At 47.0% G+C, this 22,977-nt stretch overlaps 1 protein-coding gene across 4 annotated transcripts in view; it reads right to left on the minus strand.

The window, feature by feature from the left end:
• Positions 1 to 22,977, minus strand: part of CELF2 (CUGBP Elav-like family member 2) — a 524,871-nt gene that overhangs the window by 41,643 nt on the left and 460,251 nt on the right. For all 4 annotated transcript variants that reach the window (XM_081226997.1, XM_081226998.1, XM_081226999.1 and 1 more), the window contains 3 exons: positions 20,244 to 20,402; positions 15,974 to 16,037; positions 4,053 to 4,187 (listed from right to left, as the gene is read on the minus strand). In XM_081226997.1, the coding sequence (XP_081083123.1) occupies positions 4,053 to 4,187; positions 15,974 to 16,037; positions 20,244 to 20,402 (358 nt within the window). The remainder of the gene's footprint in view (positions 1 to 4,052; positions 4,188 to 15,973; positions 16,038 to 20,243; positions 20,403 to 22,977) is intronic.

A 22,977-nucleotide genomic window follows, 5' to 3' on the forward strand; every position in this document is an offset into this window, starting at 1 on the left:
TTATAATAATGCTGTAAGGGAGCTTGTTCCTGGGTATGCAAAATAGAAATGATAAATTTACAATTATTAAAAAAATTAATAGTTTTGAGGACTGAGTTGTCCCTTTACTTTCTAGATGGATTTGTCTGAAGCATAAGAGACATCTATCTTTAAAAACAGGGTGAAAACAAGGCCTGTGCAGGAGGGTGGGCTGAAGCTTTGATTCACTTTACAGTTTGAATGGACTGGTTCACGGTTCAACTGGAAGCTCTGTTTTTCATTATTTAGAAAATAAAAAAACACATTGGCCTTGGGACCAGCTTTCTATCCCTTTTATTTCCTGGGAAATTGCTCTGATGAAGTGGAGAGTCATGAATTCTTACTAACCACCTTTCCTGTGACTTTGAAAGAGTCCCTGATGGAAATTAGACAAATAATTTACTTGCACTTAAACGCCAGATTTTTTTTAGTTACACTTAAGAAAAATAATTGAAACGTAGATTTAAATCGTTTCTGCTGCTACACTTCAGGATTCTAATCAAATACTTTCAGCTCTTATGCAAAGCATTCCTCAACGGAGAAGAGAGAAACCACTCTCCCTGACACCTCCGTTGGCAGAATTTCCGGAAGGGCTGGACACCACATTAAGAGCAGAGGGAAGGACGCTTGGCTGAGGTGGGAAGAAAGAAAATGCATCTCAGGACACATTTTCCCTTTCATTCAGGTCTCAGGAAAAAGCTGAAAATGGTCAAATATGTTTCAAGTTCCTTAAATATTCTGGCTATCTTCTTAGGCTGTTTTGAGTGCCCTGCATTTTAAGAAGGTCACTATGTATTTGCGCTCCTGACCATACTGGATGGAATGGATCCACGTACATGGACCTTCTCTCTTACCCCTCACCCTTCACCTCTCACCTCTCCCTCCACTGCTGCTCAGCACCACGCCTTCCACGTGAGACTGTGATCGTGCCAGGCCTCCTCCTGCCTCACAGCCTGTCCTTGCTCTGTCCTCTGCCTGGACACCCTTTCTCTGGATTATCTACGTGCTTCCTTCACTTTCCGCAGGTTTCTGCTCAAACGCCACCTTTCCAGGGGGGGAAAGCCTTCCTCAACCCCTCCCACTCTCTCCATCTTATTCTGCCCGGTCTCTCTGCTCACAGCGCTTGCCTGGCACACACATGGCACACACGACTGCTCATTGTCCGAGTTCCCCTAACAGATGGGGAGACTCCCGGGGGCGGGGAGTGTACATATCCATTCACTGCTGGGTCCCCAGCACCCAGGCCAGGGCCTAAGGCGATACAGACGCTCAAAGCACTAGCTGTCAATTACAATATGACACTGATCAGCTGACAGACACTTTTGCACTTGGCTTCTTAAACCCGTGAGCCTTCTTAAAGGAGAACAAAACGTTCAAGTATCAATTCTGATTCTCTGGAATGTCCTGGGCACAGTCCTGCCCAGATATCACAAAGGAAGAATATATTTTCGTAAAGTTGAATGAACCTTGCCAAGCAAACGACAGGCCACGTACCCTTAACCCAAACGTCCATCACGAGAACGGTCACTTCTGGAAGAGCAGAATAATTTCAGTGTAACGACAATAGTAAACTCTTTAAGGGCTGATGGGCCAAACGGTGGACTCTGGCTCCTTGCCATATAAGGAAAAGTCTTCACAGAAAAAAGAGTTTTCTTTTTTCTCCACCTTGTTACCAACCATGTGGTGAGTTTCTGCTGATTACTCTAAATACAAGGGAATCAAGGCTGAAAGCCAAGGTTGGAAACATTACAATCATTTACTTTTGCCAAAATAAAGTCAATACTGCTTTCTCTTAAAAAAAAAAAAAAAGCCCATCTTCTTCCTTTTCATATGAACAATTAAAAAAGCATTCAGATTTTGAGGGATGTTTAGTTGTTTCACTCCAAACAAAATATAGTTAAAAATACCAGCTGCTGACTAAAGATCCATGTATAAATGTATAAAATGCATGTACAATGCTCTGTGCTGTTTTTTAATTTTTATTGGAGTAGAATTGATTTACAATGTTGTGTTAGTTTCAGGTGTACGGAGTCTGTGCTGGTTTAATGTAATCTTTTCATAGTCCTCACAGGGAGACGATAATTCTCATTTAAAAAACACTCTTCAAGCTGATTTCTAAAACAGATACATTAGCGAGGTCAAATATTTGTTTTTAAGAAAAAAAATCACTATTATTTTTCATAAGCAGGAATATACCATGTCAAAAATGTGTATGTCGTAAAAAGGATTTAAATAACCAGTTTATGTTTTGCATTAGAGTTATAACTTAATCTCTTGAAAAAAACAACAAAGCTGATGTCTCAGGAATATTATCTGTTGCATGAAATGAGGCCCCCATGTAGTCATGGTACGTTTTTGAAGACATTTCAAGAATGAAGGCAACGTCCCATGTGCTGTTGCTCTGAGATGAGGTGGAGGGTACAACTTCCAGCCTCTCCTAAACATCTCTTAGGTTTCTCCCTCAAAACTGTACTCAGAAGGAAATGTGTTAGAAACACAATGTTTTGTAAACAAATCAAGGGCTGTGGCAGCTTCACTGCTCCCTGAAGTTGGAAGCCTTAACAAAGCTGGTCTGCCAGGTGCTGTAGCTTTCCTTCTCCATTTTTCTGAAAGAAATCTCCACACTATGACATAAAAGCGTGTTGGACAGTTAGCTCATCTTTTGGGAGCAGCCGATAGAGGGCCCTGGGGATTCCAGTTAGAAGGGGGCTTGTAAGTTGTTCAGGCCAACTCCTCCACGTACCAGAGGAGAAGGTGAGATCATCCATCAAGGCCCAGAAAACACAGAGAGGAAGGCAAGCCAGCAAAACGCTTCTTAAAAAACAAATCCCGGTGTCTAAGCAACCACATTATGTCTGGCTCCTATGAAAAAGAAAACGGCATCTGCCTTTGAATAAGGCAAAAGAATTTCTAAGGGGTGGGGGGGAAAGAAAAAAAACACTTTAAATGACACGGCCCAGAATGGGACCACAAAGGAACAACGAAGATGGTCCCCTCTAGGCCACGGTGTTGAAAGTCAAATGTAAAGGATGGCGCTGGTGTGAAATATCATGACGAAGATGATTCGGGATTTTGAGATTTAACAGAGAATTCTTGAATTGCCAAACCAAAACCACAACCACAACAACAACATAAAAAACAGGAGAAAAGAGCATTCCTGAGAGACTGAGGCTCCTCGTCACGGGGAAACCTCGCGAGGACTGAAGCGACGGCACGTTTTTCGAACAAAACGAATGGGCGAGAGTCAATACCCGGGTGGGCTCCCCGCAAAACCTTTTTTCTCCTTTTATCCTTGGAGGATAAAAACACACACGCTCAAACTCTGTTTCTTTAAAAGACACACGCACCCCTATGTTCACAGCAGCACTATTTACAATAACCAAGACATGGAAACAACCTAAATGTCCATTGACAGAGAAATGGATAAAGAAGAGGTGGTGAACGTTACCCAGCCATAAAAAAGAACGAAATAATGCCATTTGCAGCAACATGGATGGACCTAGAGATTATCTATCATACTAAGTGAAGTAAGTCAGAAAGAGAAAGACAAATACCACACGATATCACTTATATGTGGAATCTAAAATAGACACAAATGAAGCTATCTACAAAGCAGAAACCAACAGACATAGAAAACAGACTTGTGGTTGCCAAAGGGGAGTGAGGTGGGGAGGGATGGACTGGGAGTTTGGGATTAGCAAATGCAAACTATTATATACACAATGGATAAGCAACAAGGTCCTCCTACTGGACAGCACAGGCAACTACATTCAATAGCTGGGATAAACCATAATGGAAAAGAATATAAAAAAGAAGGTATATGTGTGTATAACTGAGTCACTTTGCTGTACAGCAGAAATTAACACTGTAAATTAACTATACTTCAACAACAACAAAATAAATTAAAAACAGGCAAACAAAAATGGAAATTAAATAGGCAATTAAGCCTGGTGCCCGGCTCGGTCTGGATGCGTCCACCCTGCACTTGGCACTGACCCCGTGTCCTGTCTCCCAGAGGCAGGATGACCCCTTACCGGGACTGGTGAGGGCTCCTAGGGCGCTGCTCGTGGTGGAGAGAGGATTTGCATTGGTGGTAGTGGCTGAGGTCTGGGCTGCGGCTGCAGCCGCCGCCAGCGTTGCCAGGTTCTGTAACTGTAAAGCATTCATGCCTGCGGGAGGGGAAGAGAGAGGCAACGTCAGCAATAGGCCCACTTCTCCTGTTTCCAAAATGAGAGGGCAGGGGACATGGGCAGTGAGCTCCGGGATGGCACACTCCGCCCCAGCTGCCCTGGGGACTCATGTGTCCCCACGCAGCCTGTGCCAACCCAGCACCCTCTTCCCAACGCCTCCTCCCAGGCTGCGCAGGTCATCCTTAAAGATAAGCAACAGGTTTCTGCGTGGACCATGGACAGCAGGGCCTTCCACCTCGTGGCTGTCAAGAAACTGAGATCCGGGCTAGGACAGCTGGAGTTTCAGGGGAAACTCTCCATCCCTAAACTCGACAGGTACACGTACGAGGTATTACGGAAGAAATGATGTTTTATTGCTCTGAAGCTGCACTGATTCAGCTTTCTGGCTCTATCGGCTGTGTGACTCTGCACAAATTTCTTAACCTCTCTGTTTCCTGCTTCCTGAGTCAGTGGTAACAGTTACTGTACCTTTCCTACCATGGTGGTTGTGCAGATTAAATAACTCGATGAATGAAGACCACCCAGCGTAATAACTGGCACGATGTAAGCCCCCAATAAACGTCAGCAACTAGTGTTGCTGTTACTATTATTATCGACCCTGAACTTCTCTCTCCAGGTTTATTTTGAATGTGAACTTGAAATCGCGTCCATGGCGGGAACTCAAATAATGTTTGCTGAATAAAAGAATGAAAAAAAGTGGCAGTGCCATAATATTTTTATTTGTAAAATATTTGTGTTTGCATTTTAAACGTATTTGTATCTGAAAGAGGAAATACTTTTTAACTAGAATGAATCGAGGGCTAACGAAAATTAAGAAAAGAATAGCAGAGAGTAAGGAAACTCTGCTGAGAGGTCTGGGGCTGATCCGTCACAGGGGTGCTGGCAGGCCCTGGGGGGCTCGGGCCTGGAGCCTGTGCTGTGTACACTTTTAGTATCTTTTCTCCCCCTCCTTCTGTTTCTCAATACACAGGTTCTCTGCACAAAGTCTTTTTCCATGACTCACTTTACCCCCACGTACATTCAAGAAGCAGGAAACAATGGTCCTCTCCTCATATAGAGGAATTTTATACAGAAAGATATTGGACTTAAGTCATCAGCTTAATTTTACCTTCTTCTTATGTCTCAAATCTGGGTACTCAATACATGGCTGCTGAGCAAACATAACCTGCTTTATAACCGGAGACAGTGGTCTAACAACAGTGCTGGGTGGGGACGGGGGGTGGATGGAGGGGCAAGAGAATGTTCTAGCAACACACCTGCGAAGCCCCCGGCCACCATGTGGAGCCCTGTCTCAGCTTGGCTCAGAGCCCGGCTGCCAGGCTCACTTACCCTGCTCCTCCGTCCTGGCTGCTTCATTCAGGACTTATTTCTACTCAGAAAAGAGTTCCCCCAGTCCATGCTGCAAAATGGGTTCTCATTTTGCTCAAAATGATATACCACCTTCTTGCAGGAGGCACCCAGTCCCGTGGCTTACGGTAAAAGCCGGCACCTGTTTCTCAAACCCACGTAGTTCCTGGGGATGCTGAGAAGCAGGACAAAGCACTGGGGGCATCTTGTGAACGTGACCCCGCTCCATGGAGCAGGGGACACTGGGAACAAAGCTCTCTGCTCCCCTCAGATCAGGGGTCAGACACGGTGGTTCTCGTGAGACCTTGGGAGCGGAAAAAGCCCAGGGCCTATTTTTCAGGTTTGCTTGAGGAAAACGGAGCTGGGGGAACAGGGCTTGAGTGCAGACCCCATCGGACACTCCCCCTCCCACCCCTACCCAGGGGGCAGCTCCTGAAAGAAGCTGAACGCACTCATGCTGGCATGACCAGGGGCCGTGCTTGGGGTGATGCTGCTGGGCGGGGGGCGGGGGGGGAGTGTGTGTGTGTGTGTGTGTGCGCGCGCGTGCGTGTGTGTGCGGTGCACCAGCACGGACCTGCCTGGCTGCCACGGCCCCTCTAATGTGCTAAGGACGTAACGCAGTCGACCAGACACCGTTACCAACAGGCGGCTGTGCAGACGAGAGGAGGGTTTAGCACCGACGTTAAAGTCTGCACATCTGGCAACGGTTAATGATCAGCCGAGCACCCTCCTCGGCCTGGGCCGGAGGGTCCCCCGGGGCACCTGCTCTGGCCTGCCTGGTGGAGCCACGGCCTGATTCTGGGGCTGGAAGGAGCTCAGCCCGCTCATCTGGGTCAGAGCCCCACAGACCCTCCAGAGGCCGAGGCACGTTCCCTTGTAGGGTGATGACAGTCTGTGTCTAACGCGCACTTTCTGCACGTTATCCGTAAACTCCCCATCGCTGTTCCGAACTCCTGCTGCCTTCACCACCTCCCGCTTTCACATTGTTTGTACGGACTGCTGACCTTCACGGCTAGATGCTAAGTTCCCTGAGGACAAAGATGCCTTGTTCGCTTTCAAGTCCACACACACACACATGGCTACATTCACACACACACACACACACACACACACACACGCACACACATGGCTACATTCACACACACACACACATACGGCTATATTCACTCACTCACACACACACACACACGCGCACACACATGGCTACATTCACTCACACACACACATACGGCTACATTCACTCACTCACACACACACACGCACACACATGGCTACATTCACTCATAGTAGGTGATGGGTGGCTCCATGGAAGATGAATGAACAGGGCCACACACAGCATGAAATTATCCCACGCTGCTATAAAGAGCACTGTTGGGACTTCCCTGGTGGTGCAGTGGTTAAGAATCCACCTGCCGGGGCTTCCCTGGTGGCGCAGCGGTTGAGAGTCCGCCTGCAGATGCAGGGGACGCGGGTTCATGCCCCGGTCCGGGAGGGTCCCACGTGCCGCGGAGCGGCTGGGCCCGTGAGCCATGGCCGCTGGTCCTGCGCGTCAGGAGCCTGTGCTCCGCAACGGGGGAGGCCACAGCAGTGAGAGGCCCGCGTACCGCAGAAAAAAAAAAAAAAAAAAAAGAATCCACCTGCCAATGCAGGGGACACGGATTCGAGCCCTGGTCCGGGAAGATTCCACATGCTGCAGAGCAACAAAGCCCGTGTGCCACAACTACTGGCTTGTGCTCTAGAGCCCATGAGCCGCAACTGCTGAGCCCGTGTGCCACAACTACTGAAGCCCGCATGCCTAGAGCCCGTGCTCCACAACAAGAGAAGCCAACACAATAAGAAGTCCATGCGCCGCAATGAAGAGTAGCCCCCACTACCAGCAACTAGAGGGAGCCTGCATGCAGCAATGAAGACCCAATGCAGCCAAAAATAAAATAAATAAATTTATTTTTAAAAAAGAAAAAAAAAAAGAGCGCTGTCTACAGACCCAAACAAGGTTTTTCTCTGTTCTTAGTTCTTTAGTATCTACCAACAGCCTCAAATATTGACTGTTTCCCTCAACCGTTAATTAATCCCTTCTACAAACATTTATTAGGACCGTGCGTTTTCCTCATCTCACCCACCGACACTCAGCGCTGTCCCGGAGTCCCGCCGACCACACTCGGGCTCTCTGTCCCACCGTCCTCTCCCTGTGTGTCCCCTTCCACCCCTCACCCCTGAGGGGCTGCCCCGCTCAGCCCCTCCCCGCCTCCACTGCCAAGGCCGGGCTCTGGGGCGCCACACCGGGCAGGGCCAACTCTGTCCAGCCACCGCACTGCACTGAGGGGGAGAATACAGACCAAAGGAAGCAGAGATGAAGCCGGGAAGGAGAGGCCGTGGTGACCCCAGCATCTGAAGGAATGGGGGGGGCGCAGGAGGAGGGGGAGTGTTAGATGGAGAGAAGCAGCAGCAGGACCCACAGGTGCCGCCCGGCCAGCCAACCGTTGCCACGTGGCCGCGACAGGCCAGAGCAGGGGCCGCACCCAGAATTAAGTGGGGAAAACAAGACATTACCCGCCCCAGGAGGCTGCTGGAAACCAGAACGGAGGGGAGCCAGGGACTGGGGGCAATCCGGTCCATTACTGGAAACAGGCCTGGATCCAGAAGCTCATTCTCATGCGTCTTTGGTGTTTGTTTTTTATTTGTAACATCTTTATTGGGGTATAATTGCTGTACAATGGTGTGTTACTTTCTGCTTTATAACCAAGTGAATCCGCTGTACATATACATATATCCCCATATCCCCTCCGTCTTGCGTCTCTGGTTTGACAGGGATGAGAAGACGACAGGGGAGCGCCGGGCGGCTGTGGCGCTGAAGAGGCCGAGCCGGCCTCCCAGTCTGTCCCTTCCTGGTCCTCCGTGCTGGCTCCGGGAGGCCCCCCTCCTCTCCTGCTCACTTTTCTGGGTGCAGTCCTGTTCCCAGCCCTGACCCCGACATTCCTCCCTTCGACCTGTCCTGCATTCCTCGGGCCTGGAAGGCACAGCTCTCCCTGCTGGTGACAACAGTGACAAGGACCCTGTTTACTGGAGGCAGCACGGGCTCCGCCTCCAGGACATCTGGGCTCCAATCGGGCGCGGCCTACCCTCTGCCAGCCTCCCTGGCCTTGAGCACATTAACTGTCAGCCTCTTGGATTTCTTGGCTGTGAAGTAGGTGTAAAACTGAACGGACCTCGAGGGTAAAGAGAGTAAATGCTTCGTACACTTGAAGCTAAAGAACAACTCCCAGGGCAGAGCAGACTCTTATCAGCTGGAAAATAATCACAACAGTATCTCCCCCCAGTAATGAGGATAATGGTACCAAAGACAAAGCATGTGCCGGACACGCTAATCACGCTTAGTTAGTATTTGTAACAAACCCACGTGACGCTGGCACTCTTGCAGTCCTACGTGCCACAGAGAACAAGGGAGGTCAGAGCCCTGGGGACAGGAGGCTGGTTCCCGGTCCCTCCCTGCCCCCCGGGCCTCCCCACACCTGTGCCTCTGTCCCTCTGGGTTCCCACCTGGGAAGTGTGTGGGGGGCACGGGGAGGCAGTGAGAGGAGGGAAGGGGTGACGCACACAGGGCCTCACAGGAAAGGGGCCGGGACATCAGATGTAAACGTCCACCGGCTCCTAACACTCGCCCGTCACAGCCTTGCTCCTTCTGACGGAATCTCAGCAGAGAACGGCTGTGGGTGAGGGATGCTGCCTGGCATGAGCACGCGTGGGTCCTGGTTAGCAGAAGCACAGGGTCCAAGGACGCGTGTACAGTGGTGCCCCTGCTTGGCTTCCGGGCACCTGAGCCCCAGAGGGCCCAGAACTGGACCTGTGCTCTGCGTCAGCAGCTAAGAACCCAGCTAACCAGGCACTAGATCTTGTCTTGAACTCAATCGACCCTTCAGTTTCTTACCCTCATTTCCTCTCCCCTCCATGCTCAGAATCCAGACATCACAGACCCCGGCCCACGCATCCTCGGGGAACGGTGGGCCGCACCCTCTTCTGAACACTGAGCGGGTCACGTGGCGGCTTCCCTCCTGCTTGTCACTTAACTCAGGGGCTCTTCACTGGAGCTCCCCTGATGACATATGATGGGGGGGTCTCTGAGCTCCCTGAAGTTTTACGAAAAAGCATGTGTATGATGCATGCGCTTTTTTGACAGCAGATCCTAAGAAGCTGGAGGACGTCCAGTGCCTCTAGATAGCCTAAAAGTGATGGATGTGAGTCCTGGTAGAAAACCATCGAACGAGAGGCCTGGGGCTGGTGGTGGCGACAAGAGGAATTGAGAACAGATCAGAGCTCGGGAGGGATGGTGCAGAGAACGCAGAAAAAGGATGAAAGAAGAGGGCTCTTTCTCCCCCTCAGAACCAAGATGTATACACAGTCAAGCCAACGGAAGAAAACAAAACCAACTAGAGATTCTCCAAGAACATGTAAGCTGGTGGCTGACACCAGGGCAGGTCCCATGCCACGGCTGGAGCTAGGAAACTGGGGGCAGCATGCACGTGGGGCCTCGACAGGTGCTCCTGCCCACCTCCCGTGGGTCTCGCTGTGCCTGGACGTGGGCCACGGGGCCACAGAGGCACCTGTTCCCTGCACGGTGTCTTTCTGTCCGGCCAGGTGGAGGCCCGAGGCTCATTCTCTAGTCCATCCCCCCAGAAAGAAACCCTCCCAGGGAGGACACCCCTGCACCACTCCCGGGCCTTCCGAGCACTGCTAACGTCGGCACATCACAGGGGTACATCTGGGGTTCCGTGAGAGCCTGGGTGACTTCCGAGGGGCAGAATCTCTGGACTCGTCACCGACAGCAGCGCACATCCTCGCTGACGGATGTTTTGGCTCTTCCCGCCCCGGATGTTCCCAGAGCCAGAGGCCCCTCACCTGTAGTGTGGACGTGTCCCCTCCCTTCCCCTCCCCTCCCATTTAGGGAAGGGGCGTGGGGGCCACGCTGCTGCCGGGAAAGGCGTCTGTCCCACGCTGGGAAAGCAGCTCGGAAGCTTCGTGGGGACACACCCCGAACTTCATCCTCTACCTCCTCGACTGTACCAGGCTTTCCGGGTCCCACAACACCATCTCTCCAGACCTCCAGCTGCTGCAGACTCAGCCCCTGGACGGGCAGAGTTACCCACCAGGGCCCGGCCAGTCCTGGGCCCCCCAGGCTGTCTGAGAAGGGGTGTCTGCTTCTGCTGACTTTGAATTCACATTTCTGGTTGTTCCTCCGTCTGTTTCTGTTGTGAGCACACCCCGTCCTGTCCTCCTCCTCCGTTCCTTCCACAGCGCCTCTGCTTTTCCACCCACCAGCCCATCTCGTCGCGGCTCCTCCCACACGAGGATCCTGAAAGGGCACCGGACGGGAGGCGTGGGGGGTGTGTGGGTGTGTGATGCTGATTCTGGTTTGGCAAATAGCTCTTCTCTGAGAAGAAAAACCCCCGCATTTAACCTCACAAAGCACGCTGCTCGGATGGGCACCCGTCAAACCAGGGGCAACAATCTGGGTGACGAGAAATGCAAAACATTTAAATGAGTTTTAGGAAATCCGACAGTGTGCCGAGATCGAGAGGGCTAAAAAAAAAAAAAAAATTGGGGGCATACAGGGCTTCAACTTTTCACTCATTACTCAGGAAAAGAAAACCCTTCTCCAAACGAAGAAATTATGTGCCAAACAGATGCACATTATGCCTACTTGAAACTTAAGATTAAAAAAAATTATTTATAAGGAGAAGAGCATGAAAATTTAATTTAATGTTCACCTTAGGTAATTCTGTCTTATTGTTCGGAGCAATTACCATACATCTGCATTTCAATAAGCGAGAACAGATGTCAGTTGTTACAAGCGCTTGCCAATCAGGTCTGTTAAAAAGTGACAGATGGGGGTGGTAATGGCACATTCTCAGAAGGCCTGTTAGCACTTTCGCAGGAAGTGTGGGTTGCGGAGGCTGCCTGGCTGTGGGAAGAACTTGGGGTCTTCGTGGGTCCAGTCTGCACACCTCCCAAGTGTGTCCCTGACGTGAGGTTCTCAGCCTCCAATGCACAGTCTTTGCCGAAGTCTTCCCTCTTCTCCGCTCGTCACAGACATTCCAAGCCCGCCTTTGCTGGGAGGGGATCTCCAATAGGTAAAGTAGTTGCGATGTTGTTGTTTCGGGAAAATATTTGCCCTCTATGATTTCACTGTGACTTTGGAAACTTAGGCCAGATATTCTGGAAGCGAATTACTACCAGCTTTCCTGAATATCAGAAGTCAAGGGAAGCAGTTTTCCCTTGTTTATCACAAGATGCTCTTCTTTGGCCATCGCTTCTTAATCTCTGTAATCTCTTACTAACAACCCCTCACCCCTGAAAAATACTCCCCCTAACAAAAAACAACCCCCTCTTAATAAATTTGGAATGTTGTCCAGAGTGAAAGGAGGAGGTTTTCCTGTGGCTGACTCAGAATTGCTGCTTTTTGAGCAGTTTTGGGGTTCTCCTGCACTGTTTATCGATGGCTCAGGGTCGTTTGTTATTTGGCCTCTTCAACCGTTTGTGCAGACCAGTCACCGAGGCTCATGTTGACAGAACATACCTGGATTTGTGGAGACGCGGAGCGCTGTGTGACCATCTCGGGGGCCAAAGGGAGCTCGGGGTTTGGATCAGGCCAGTTTGTAATGTGGATCTGCCATTTATTAGCTTAGTGACTCTGGGCAAGTTTGTTAATTAACTTCTCTCTGCCTCAGTTGCCCCACCTGTAAAATGGGATGCTAATGGTCCCTATCTCATAAAGCGTTTTGATATTTGGGAATTCTGTATCCTAATCCATATAATACCATTGCCTGGTCCTTGGGCTCACAGAACTTATTCGAACTTTTTGTACTTCAGTTTTCCCAACTGTTACGTAGTAACAAGTAGTGGTTTTGTCCTTGGCTGTGCTGTGAGGATAAACCCCACGATTATTTCAAGAAGCTCTGTGAAAAACAAACTTGTGCAATACTACCCTTGTTTTTCTAACACGATGCTTTTTTGAGATGATAGTTGTTATAAAGAAGTGAAAAACCGGAAAGCCACTTTCCCCTTAATTCCTTCTTCTTCAGGAAAAATCCAGACTCTTGGCCTGAACACAGACCCCCACGTTTTTGAGATTTCAGAAATTCATGGAATACCACAGTTGAGTGAGAAATGGACACATTTTTATCAGAAGTTATGAGAGGGAAAGTAAAATCAATCGACTTGAAGGATGCACATAAAAGCAGTCAGCTTATAAAAATTTTATCCTTACTAATCTATTTTCTGCTTTTTAAATTTCAGATTTAGTAAAGGTTCCCTTTTATAAAATCATAAAACACGTCTGAAGTTATTTTCAATTTGAAAGGAAAATGGTAAGTTTTTTTTTTTTTTTTTGAAAAAAGAAGTATAGTTGATGTCTCATTCAATTTTATTGATGTAAGCACTTAGGAACTTGTCGCCTCCTAATTTTTTTTTTCTGTTTTTTTCCAGCTTTCTTTTATTTTCTCCTCAAACAGAAAATGTTTACTCATTCAAATGAGACATTTTAGACTCTAGTGAGACACCTCAATTTCCTGAAGGACAGACCATTCTTCTCTGAGAGCTGTTCACAACACAGTATTATTGTTTTCCGAAATGATATTTCACTCTTTGGTGATGGTGCTCTCAGCAGCAGTACTCGAATTTTCCATGTGGAATTTATTCTCTGGCCCTGGAGGACATGAACGTGGCGTCTGAATTGTGGAGGTGCCCGCTCTCACTCTGCCACAATCTCACTCAACTCACCAGCATCGTAAGCCCAGGGGTGCTCTGGGATGAACCACCTCTCGGGCTCCTTCATGTTGCTTCCACCGTGTATGTCAATACCACGCGCTGTGTAACACGTACGACGCTGTACCAACTCGCTGATCCCAAATCTTTGACAACTCATTCATGAAGATACAGTCGTTAGGTTATGTAATGGTCTGTGGCTTAGACATCGGGCTAAAGTCAAATTTCTTAATTAAAAAACCAGGTATTTCACTTAAGCTTCATTGGGACTGTATCCAACACATAAATTTGCACCTGCCAAATTATAAATTTACTTACTCATCCACGCAAAAACAGTCACAAGTGCCACTTAGCGGAGTGAGGGCCGAGGCCATGCCTTCTTGGAGCATCAGTGATTCAGAGGTGAGGGAGGAGGGGAAGGAAGAGAGGGTTTTTAGGGGAACGCGGAAGAGGGCCCCCCCCACAAGTCGGTGCTCTGGGGAAACGTCCTCCAAGAAGGGGCCTCTATGATCCACCCACTTTCTGAGACTGGTTTAGGTGACTGGTGGTGACAAAAGTTAAGCCCTACTCTTGGGAGAAGATGAAAGAGCAGGGGGCCAAGAGCACTTGGTGGAAAAAAAATACCCCAAACCACGACGCTTCCAACACTTGGGATGATGAGACCTGATTTTCCACAGCAATGAAGGGTACTTGTTATAGAAATGGCCAAGCAGACAGAACCCTGACATCCACGTCCTTGGTCCTCACTACTCGAGGTGACAGTGGAAAATAGGCCACTCGGCCTTCGAATGCACAGCCTGGGCAGCCTCGGTGCTCAATTTAATGCCGAAGGTTCGAGAAAGGGATATTTTGGAGAGCCGAGCGCATTTACAGACCACCTTTAAATTAGCCATCTGCCCCATGCACCTTCTAAGGTGATTCCCAGATACCCTCCGTTTTTAAATGAGCACACGGCGTGCACATGTTACCATCCTGACCTGACCTGGCGAGCCACGGGCGCCTGTGGCCTAATGAAGAGTGACAAGGCGCTCCGTCCACCCGAGAAGACATGCCTGGCAATAGCCTCAGGACCCAGTGACCTTCTTTGCATAATTCAACTGTGGGAACGGGAGAGCCTGAGGCTTCCTCTAAGGAAAGACTCTAATTCTGGATCTGGGTGGGTCCCTTCGATTAGAAGAAAAACAAATCTTGCATTGGTGGAAAATGCAACAAATCTCAGCATTTCTTTCAGAGCTTGCAATCTGGAAGGTTTTCTCTTTTTAAAACGTAGAAAACTGAATATTTTAGTTCTGTCTCTCCAATCCCCTTCACAGAACTAAAAATAAATCAACTGTTCAAGGCGATGCTCAGCTCCAAGGCCAGCTTCCCCAAATGTATTCGTCAACATTCTGCTGAATGGTTTCACTACTTATTATTTTAACATGTATTTTTTTCCCGTAATAATCCAAAAGTGTTATTACAACAGAACAAGCTGGGGGTACCAGGAGATTTAAAGCCCCACGGGTAACTGAGCATTGTTTTTACTGTAGGCGAGTTATGTCCCATCAGACAAGTTACCATTAACCCTGGAGGCCACCACGAAAGGCTGGGCTGACAACAACTGGACATATAGGAGCAGAAATCTACGTGTGCTCATTCCAAGTGTCTCCAGATCCATTCAAAGTGAAACAAGGAAAAAAACCCCCACAAGGATATGCATGTGGGAGGGAAAAAGAAAAGAGAAAAAAAGGAGTTTTTGTAGTGACAGATAAGGAAATCAGGCTTTTATTCTGTATATCCTGGGTTCATTTCATTGACTCAGGGTGTCCTTGATGAAAACAAACTGTGCTCGATTCTAATACGCCAAAAACCTGTTCTCCTCGCCTGCGCTCCCCAATCTTTTCAGAATGAAGCAAGGAAGAAGCTTCCTCACTGCTCCTCATGGCAGGTTCCTGGCACCTGTGTTCTGATTCATTGTGCAGGCTGCCTTCCCTGGCCCCGTGGTGTGGGTTAGGATGTGAGCCTGGAAGGTGACACAGCAGGACTGACCTTTCACTAATCACTGCCCCTCAGTTACTACTGACACAGCTCATAATAAAAAGAAATCCTTGATGAGCCGGCTTTCAAATCCAGTCCCACTTTGATTTTGCTCAAGAACAAAGATTCTACTTTCCCATAAAAGATTCTGATGCACAATTCTGTCAACTGGGGTTCAGAAGTTAAAAAAAAAAAGGCACCCTGTTAATTGTCTGTGGTTATCAAGGGACTGCAAACGGTATCAGAGATAGGCCTGCAAGCCTGGCTTTCATTACGAAGGTCAAAACATTATTATTGACTGTCTATTATTAAAATTTTAGAGGGATGTCAATCATGGCAGCTGCCCTGGATATAGGAATCTTGTTGGAAATCCCCCAGCAAGCAAACCCATTAAAAAAAAAAAATAAACACAACTCTGGAGGGTACTGTGCAGGAATTCTCAGCCCCCCAAATTTTCTCATAACTGTTGGAGATGCCAGAGTTAGAAGATCAACTTCTGAGCAGCTGACTCTAATTTTAACACCTAAGCCAGAAAGCAACTAGGACGGGTAGTTACCCTTTGTTCTTCTTTTCCCCAGCTTCTGAACCCATCCCAAATTCAGACAACAGCACGGTCAAAAGGCAAGGCTCACTTCATGACTTACCAGCCATTTGCTGAATGCCACTGAATGCACCCAGATTGCTGGAGGAGGTGGCCTGCTGCAGAAGCTGCAAAAGAAAAGAGAAAGGTACTGTCAAAATGAAGTGGAGCTTGGAAATGTGCTGTCAAGGGAACTTCCCAAGTCCACTGAGGGCACGTCCAGTTCCCTTTACATTTACATAGTTGGTTGCTGCTGCCTGTTAATGGGCTGAAGGTTCTGAGAGTTGGGGCTATAAATCCATATTAATGTCTAATCTCTATTAAGAAACACAGACACTGGGGAAACTCAATAACGTAGCTGCCTTAAAACAATTCATCAATTTACTCTTTTTAATGACCAGGTGTTAAATCTATGGGAACCAACATGGCGTGACTAATGCTATCTCTCTGGAGCCTAGTAGTTCCTATAACTCATCTCTGTCAATCGCAGTCCATCCCTAGGTCTCCTCCGCTTTCCTTCACAGCTCAGTGTCCTACAACCTTCATTAGAGAGGTATAGATTCACTGACTCTTGGGCTAACAGAGAAATCACTGTAACACCTACAGATGTTAAGTGTATGTATCTGCAGCCATAGAGTCACTATCGTGACTTCATGACCAAGACAATGGTCACCCATTTTAAGATGGTCTTCGTTGGCAGAGAGCAACATACTACTTGTCAAAACTCAGAAGCATCTGGTGCTACATATGTTGATGCTATGCATTATAGATATATCAGCATCTTTTAAAAAAGAAATGAAGACAGCTGTGAAAAGGTCTCTGTATTTTGTCCCTAGAGCTTCCAAAAATACATTTAATCCCCCATATAGAAACGGTGGGTACCACAAGGTAAAGGCATGTGGTTACTGTTCGCAAGCACTCCTTTATTCATCCACATCAATTGAATTATAGGTTAACTTAGGTGCTATACTAAGTGTCTGACTAGGCTTATTGATATTCTCCTTTTGGTTGATCAATACAGCCGCAGTTTGTACCTGGGGTCAAGTGTGGAGTTATCTCCTATACTCAAAAGTCCATGGATGCTAAAAGCATAGATTCAACAAATTTATTATTAAAAAACTGCTATGGTACTATGAGCTGAGGAGGAACCAGATGAATCCACTATTTAAAAACCAAGCTCTCGGAATTTGTTTGGAGTGCTGCAAACCTAACGGAGAGCACTGCCCCTCCGCCAGGTAATGGTAGGTCTCCTCAGCTTAAGAAGAAGGAAACTCTACAACTGGATGTGACTCAGAAATGGGCATCTAGCAATTGACTTAAAAGCACCGAGTGGAATATCGGTGGCTGATTCAACTTCAGTCTTGGTTACAATGATTAATGTAATCCCTATGGGGATTAACATGAACAGCTGTGGGCCTTCCCTGGTGGCACAATAGTTAAGAATCCGCCTGCCAATGCAGGGGGCACAGGTTTGATTCCTGGTCCAGGAAGATCCCACATGCTGCGGAGCAACTAAGCCTGTGGCCACAACTACTGAGCCCACATGCCACAACTGCTGAAGCCCATGTGCTGCAACTACTGAAACCCGCACATCTAGAGCCCATGCTCCACAACAAGAGAAGCCACCGCAAATGAGAAGCCCGCGTGCCGCAACGAAGAGTAGCCCCCACTCGCTGCAACTAGAGAAAACCCGCACGCAGCAACGAGGACCCAATGCAACCAAAAAATAAATAAAATTAAAAAGACAAAACCAAACATGAACAGGTCCCAGACATATGTCTGCAACTTTCATTCATCCTTCTCGACTCAGGGTAGTATACTCCCTAGACCTTACACACAGACACACAGAGACACACGGAATGAGGAAGAGGAAGAAGCTAGGAATTATCCGTTTTGACAGAGAGAAATCCCTTATCTTGGCTTGATTTCTTGGGTTTCCCATTCTCTTGTGGTTGCAAGCCCTTACTCTCTCCTATATTAGATATTTAAAAAAATTAAAGTTTAGTCAAGTTAAATTAGCTTTGAAGATACTTTGAGGAATTAATAATCTTTACTGATTAGTAAGTGGCAATACCTGGAGTGTCATTAAACTACTTCCGTGGATTCTTCCCACTGACAACCACTCTTTGGTGAGCCACGGTCAGAATCTACCCTCAACACAGAGGCAGGGGATGCCTTAAAGGCCAAGGGTCTTCTCAGAGAAATGGGCTTCCAATCGAAAGGGGTGGAGCAAACTTGGCAGAGAAAGAATGGAAGCCCTTGGCAGGGGAAAACGTAGTTCAGGGCGTGTAACAACACGTCCTTATAAATGAGGTGGGGATGAATTCTCTTTCAGGGTTCAGAAATAATTTTCAGATGTGATCAAAGAAACATGTGCTAGAGATTTCTGTGAGCCCTGGGGCATGGGAGATGGTCCAGGAGACCAGGGCTAGGCACATGTGTCTTGGTTTTCAGACATGGTGGAGCAGGAAGCTGGATTCTTAGAAACTATGAAAAGGTGAGTTTGACATCAATCTCTGATAGAAATTCTTGTACTTAAGGCGATGATCTGTGAACAACCGAAAAACACACGTTTGTGAAAAATAAATGATTGTTCAGCTAGACTCATTTTTTTTTCTCATAAAGTTTCTAGACCGATAGACCAAGAAAAAGATATGGCAGAGCACATAGAGATTTCAGCAAGATGTGTGATGAAATCTCTCATCTCTTATCTCTTTGTGGATAAGATGGAGAAATGGCTAGAAGGTGACAGCAAACTTGGTCACTGCTTGTATTAATAACTCAGGGGAAGACAGGCGAGGCATGCTTCTCCAGCAAGGCATCCAGACATGTCTTGAGTAGCAATTACATGGCAGACACCAACAGGCAGTGGGGTGGGGTGGATAAAAGAGGAATGTGAGTCACATCTGTCCTTGGAGAAGCAGCCCCGCCGGATGGAGAGAACCCATGGAGGGTTGAAATCCTGCTTGACCACCAGTGCCATGACCTTGGGTAAAGTTACATAACCTTTTTTTAAAAAAATTTTTATTGGAGTATAGTTGATTTACAATGTTGTGTTGGTTTCAGGTGTACAGCAAAGTGATTCAGTTATACATATACATATATCCACTCTTTTTTAGGTATTTTCCCCATATAGGCCAATACAGTGTATCACGTAGAGTTCCCTGTGCTATACAGTAGGTCCTTATTAGTTATCTGTTTTATATATAGTAGTGTGTATATGTCAATCCCAATCTCCCAGTTTATTCCTCCCCGCCTTTCTCCCTTAAGCCTCTCCCTTTCCTCACTTGTAGAAGCACGGTGACCTTACCTTTCAAGGTCACAGGAAGGACTGTTTTACAGAACAGTATTGGTTCTGCTACAAAGTATGGAATGGGTCATACAATCCTGAGAGGGACAGTTCAAATGTCAGGACAGAATTAGGAAGGATGGACGGACGGATGGACACACACACACACACACACAGGCTAGAATAAAAGGTCCAAAGGCACACTATGAAATTATATTAATAATGTGTAGTCCAGCATTTAGGTTCCAAAGCAGAAAAGTGGGGTAGAGTAGCATGCTTTAGCAGCAGTTCAAGTAAAAATAAGTAAAACCTTAGAGGAGTACAAGCTGCCTTCCATTGCTCTCAAGCTACATTAAGATATTTTAAAGTCCACAATAGGGGTCACTGCTCATGCTGTTTGGATCTTCCTGGGAGGAGTGTCTCACATTTCTGATTATGGCATTTTAATAAAGACACTGGCAAAGTAAAACAGGCAGCACAACAGAAAAAAACAAGGAGGTGAAAATTTAGAAACAATGAAATGTAAGGGATAGTTAAAGAATTGGGTCTATTTGGCCTGAAACAGGATCTGAGTTTTGGGTTTCAAATAGATAAAGAAACATTTGAATTTAGTTGACATCGCTCCACTGGGAGGACCCAGTGAAGGGAAGTTCCATCTGAGGTCCTGATGTGGAATGGACCGAGCAGGGAGGTGGTGAGAGTGCCAACCATGGCTGCCTCAGCGCCGTTAAATCATCATCTATCACGCGTGCCGCACCCCTGCCAAGGCTGGAGTTTGTGCTGAAACACTGGTTAGACCCTCAGCCCCGTGGGACCCTGCTCAGCCTCCATGCGGCTAGAATGAAGAGTCCTGTTCCTAAGCTCACTGGCTTCACCTGGAAAAATATTCTTCATCAACACTGATTTCAGGCATTTCCCGGCATTCATAATGTCCTGAAGATGAGCTTTTGGTGCACTTAGGGCCCAAGGAGCCTGTAAGAGCTCCACAGGCTGTGCTCCTCTCTCCTGGGGACCACATGCTCCGCCCCCCGCCCCAAGAACTTACCGCCAGGTACTGCGGGGTGAGGCCGCCCAGACCCGTCAGGTTCCCCCAGGTGGCAGTGTTGAGCTGCTGCATCTGCTGCGCCAGCTGCTGCTGGAGGCGCCTTTGCTCCTTGTCCTTCTGAGTGTCCGCGAACTTCACCACAATCGGTGAAGAACAGCCCTGTGGTCAGACACAGCGGAAAGTGGAGAGGGGGTTACAGCCTGGCCCACTCCGCTCAGGACACTCAGTCAGCTCGGGGCCTAGCTTTCTGAACTATTCTGGAGCACGGGGGATGGTCTGGCCTCGTGTTTAAATGGTTTGATGGTCCTTCTTCTTCTCTGAATAGTACCATCAACAGAAAATTCCACATCCTGTCACTGGTGTCTTTTGGGGCTCTGGTGGTCGATGAAGCCATCTGTGCTCGTGCTCTGATTATTACACTGCCTCGCCTTCTCTCTTCATGGGTCTTCCTTCGACCATCCCAGGACCTCCTCAGAGACAAGAGACCTTATCATTGTTCTTTAATTAAGCTTCAGGGTTCGCTTGTCTGAAAGATGGACTTGTCCTGGTGTGTCTGCCTGTTTCCACGTGTGAGCAGGGGACAAAGGAGGGGAATGAAATGCTGTCATGGGAGTGAAAATGCCTGTCGTTCCTGTCTTTTTTTCCCACTCTTTCCAATGTTAAGTACTTTTGAACTTTGGAACTGTAGGAATCATACCGACCCAGTAATATAATCGGGAGAAGTGGGTTTCATTTTAGGAACATGGATGAAGGAAGGAGATTTTCAGGGGACACAGGCATGGACCAATGTCACTGTCCCCATGTTTTCAGAAGGGGTTCTCCTCCTTCTGCATCACATCTACTCTAGCTGTAATCCCAGGAGCTACAACAAATCAAAAAAGAAGATATCAGGAGCATTCTAGTCCAAGGAGATACATCTCAAATGGCAGGAGGAGATGTCTACTTAGCTTCTTTTCCTAATCAATCTCGCTGTTCTAGGAGCTTCTGTGTTCATTTCCTTTAAAAGGCAGGAGCAGAGGTAGTGAGTGAGAAATGGCCAAGGGTTATATAACAGGACCAATTCATGTCTGATACGGAGAAAATCATTAGGGAAAGTAAGGGCCTGACACCTCAGGCGGGAGGACTTCCTTTCGAAAGCACCTTTTCAACATTCGCCACTTGGCAAATACTCAGCAGAAACCAACTCTCTTCCCTCTCTGTTTAGCTTGCTAAACATTCCATCACAATTAAAGCTGTGAAATTTTGCTGAGATAAAAAGAAGTTAATTCCACCCAAGTGATTAAAAAAAAACCCACTTCTTATTGAAACTCAGCATGGTAACAGACCTCTCTCTTCTCCTCCCAGAAATTTAATATTCCTATTTAAATGAGCTTTTCCCTTCCCTTTGGGTTATTTTTCTTTCTCCTAGAAAACAGAGTTGCATTTTTTTCTTATCACGTTGGGTAGCTACTGGGGATGGAACTATGCATATGTGAAGCTATCATGCCTGCTGTTACCCCCCAACATGTGAGAAAAGTGAGGTGACTGGGTGTTGAACCTCCAGCAGACTGGTCTTCAGCTCTGGGAGTCACAGTCACGGCACAGATGTTGAGAGTCAGTAAACTGCATAAAAGTAATATTTCCACCATTTAAAAAAATCTATACTTCATTGTTCTTCATCTGCTCCGTTATTTCAGCGTTTCATCACTTTAAAGACAGCAAAACCACTCTGAAGATGGAAATTACAGACAGCAAGGGTTTTGCATGGAAAGGGTTGTTATTGTATCAAATTTGTCCCGTAACAAATTATAGTATCTCTTCCTAACAGTTCATTTACGGTTGGCTTTTTTCTTCCTTAAATACTAAAAAATGATATAAAAGCAGAAAATCAGGCCAATGATTATAGTTCAAAATGACTTGTATAAACCACGAAAGGGGAAAACAGGGTGGGGAGAGATTGGAGGAAAGTGGGAAAATCAAGGTACCATATAAAGATTAATGATTTTTAAAATAACATGTCCTTTTAAACTTTAACAGTGACATCAATTTGAATTCACATCTCTTAGATCATATATCTTGGTGGAAGATGTAAGCCAGAGTCCTGAAAATAATGTAATGAATTCAAAAAAAGAAAACAAACTGCAGTGGTACAAGTATAATCAGACTGCATAATATATAATCTTCTGTTTAAATGTCAATATTTTTGAATTAAGCAAGAAATTTAAGTGTCTGAGGGCTCCTCTGATTAAGCATGGATGTCCAGATTTAAAAACAAGTGCATCAAATCTGGTTTCTGATAATAGCAGTATTAACAAAGGATCAAGGATTTCTGAAGAATAAATATGCCCCCTTCTCTACAGCAAATTCTTTTCACTCTGAGAGCCTGTTATTTTCTTGGTTTGGGTTCATACCCAGTTCTGCTGTATTTTCTCGTGCTCTCCTTCCGTAGGGACCCAGGAGAACACAGACCTCCCACTCGGGCGGGGGGCCCTGGGTGAAGGAACTGGGGTGGCAATGTTTCCAACAGAGCTGAAAGAATTGAGGTTACAAAATCATCTAAGGTGAGACCAATTTAGGTACAAATCACTCAATTACAGGAAATAAAAATCTTTAAGAATGAAACACATATATATGGAAGATAATAAATACAGGTCAAGACTTCCTTTTTCTTAACAGTACTTTCATTTCATCTCCAGACTGATACGTAGCTGGAAACCAGGCTGATCTCCCCTTGGAGCCCCCCAAGGTAAGGGAA

Source organism: Mesoplodon bidens (assembly GCF_964165515.1).
Source record: "Mesoplodon bidens genome assembly, chromosome: 3".
NCBI lineage: Eukaryota > Metazoa > Chordata > Mammalia > Artiodactyla > Ziphiidae > Mesoplodon > Mesoplodon bidens.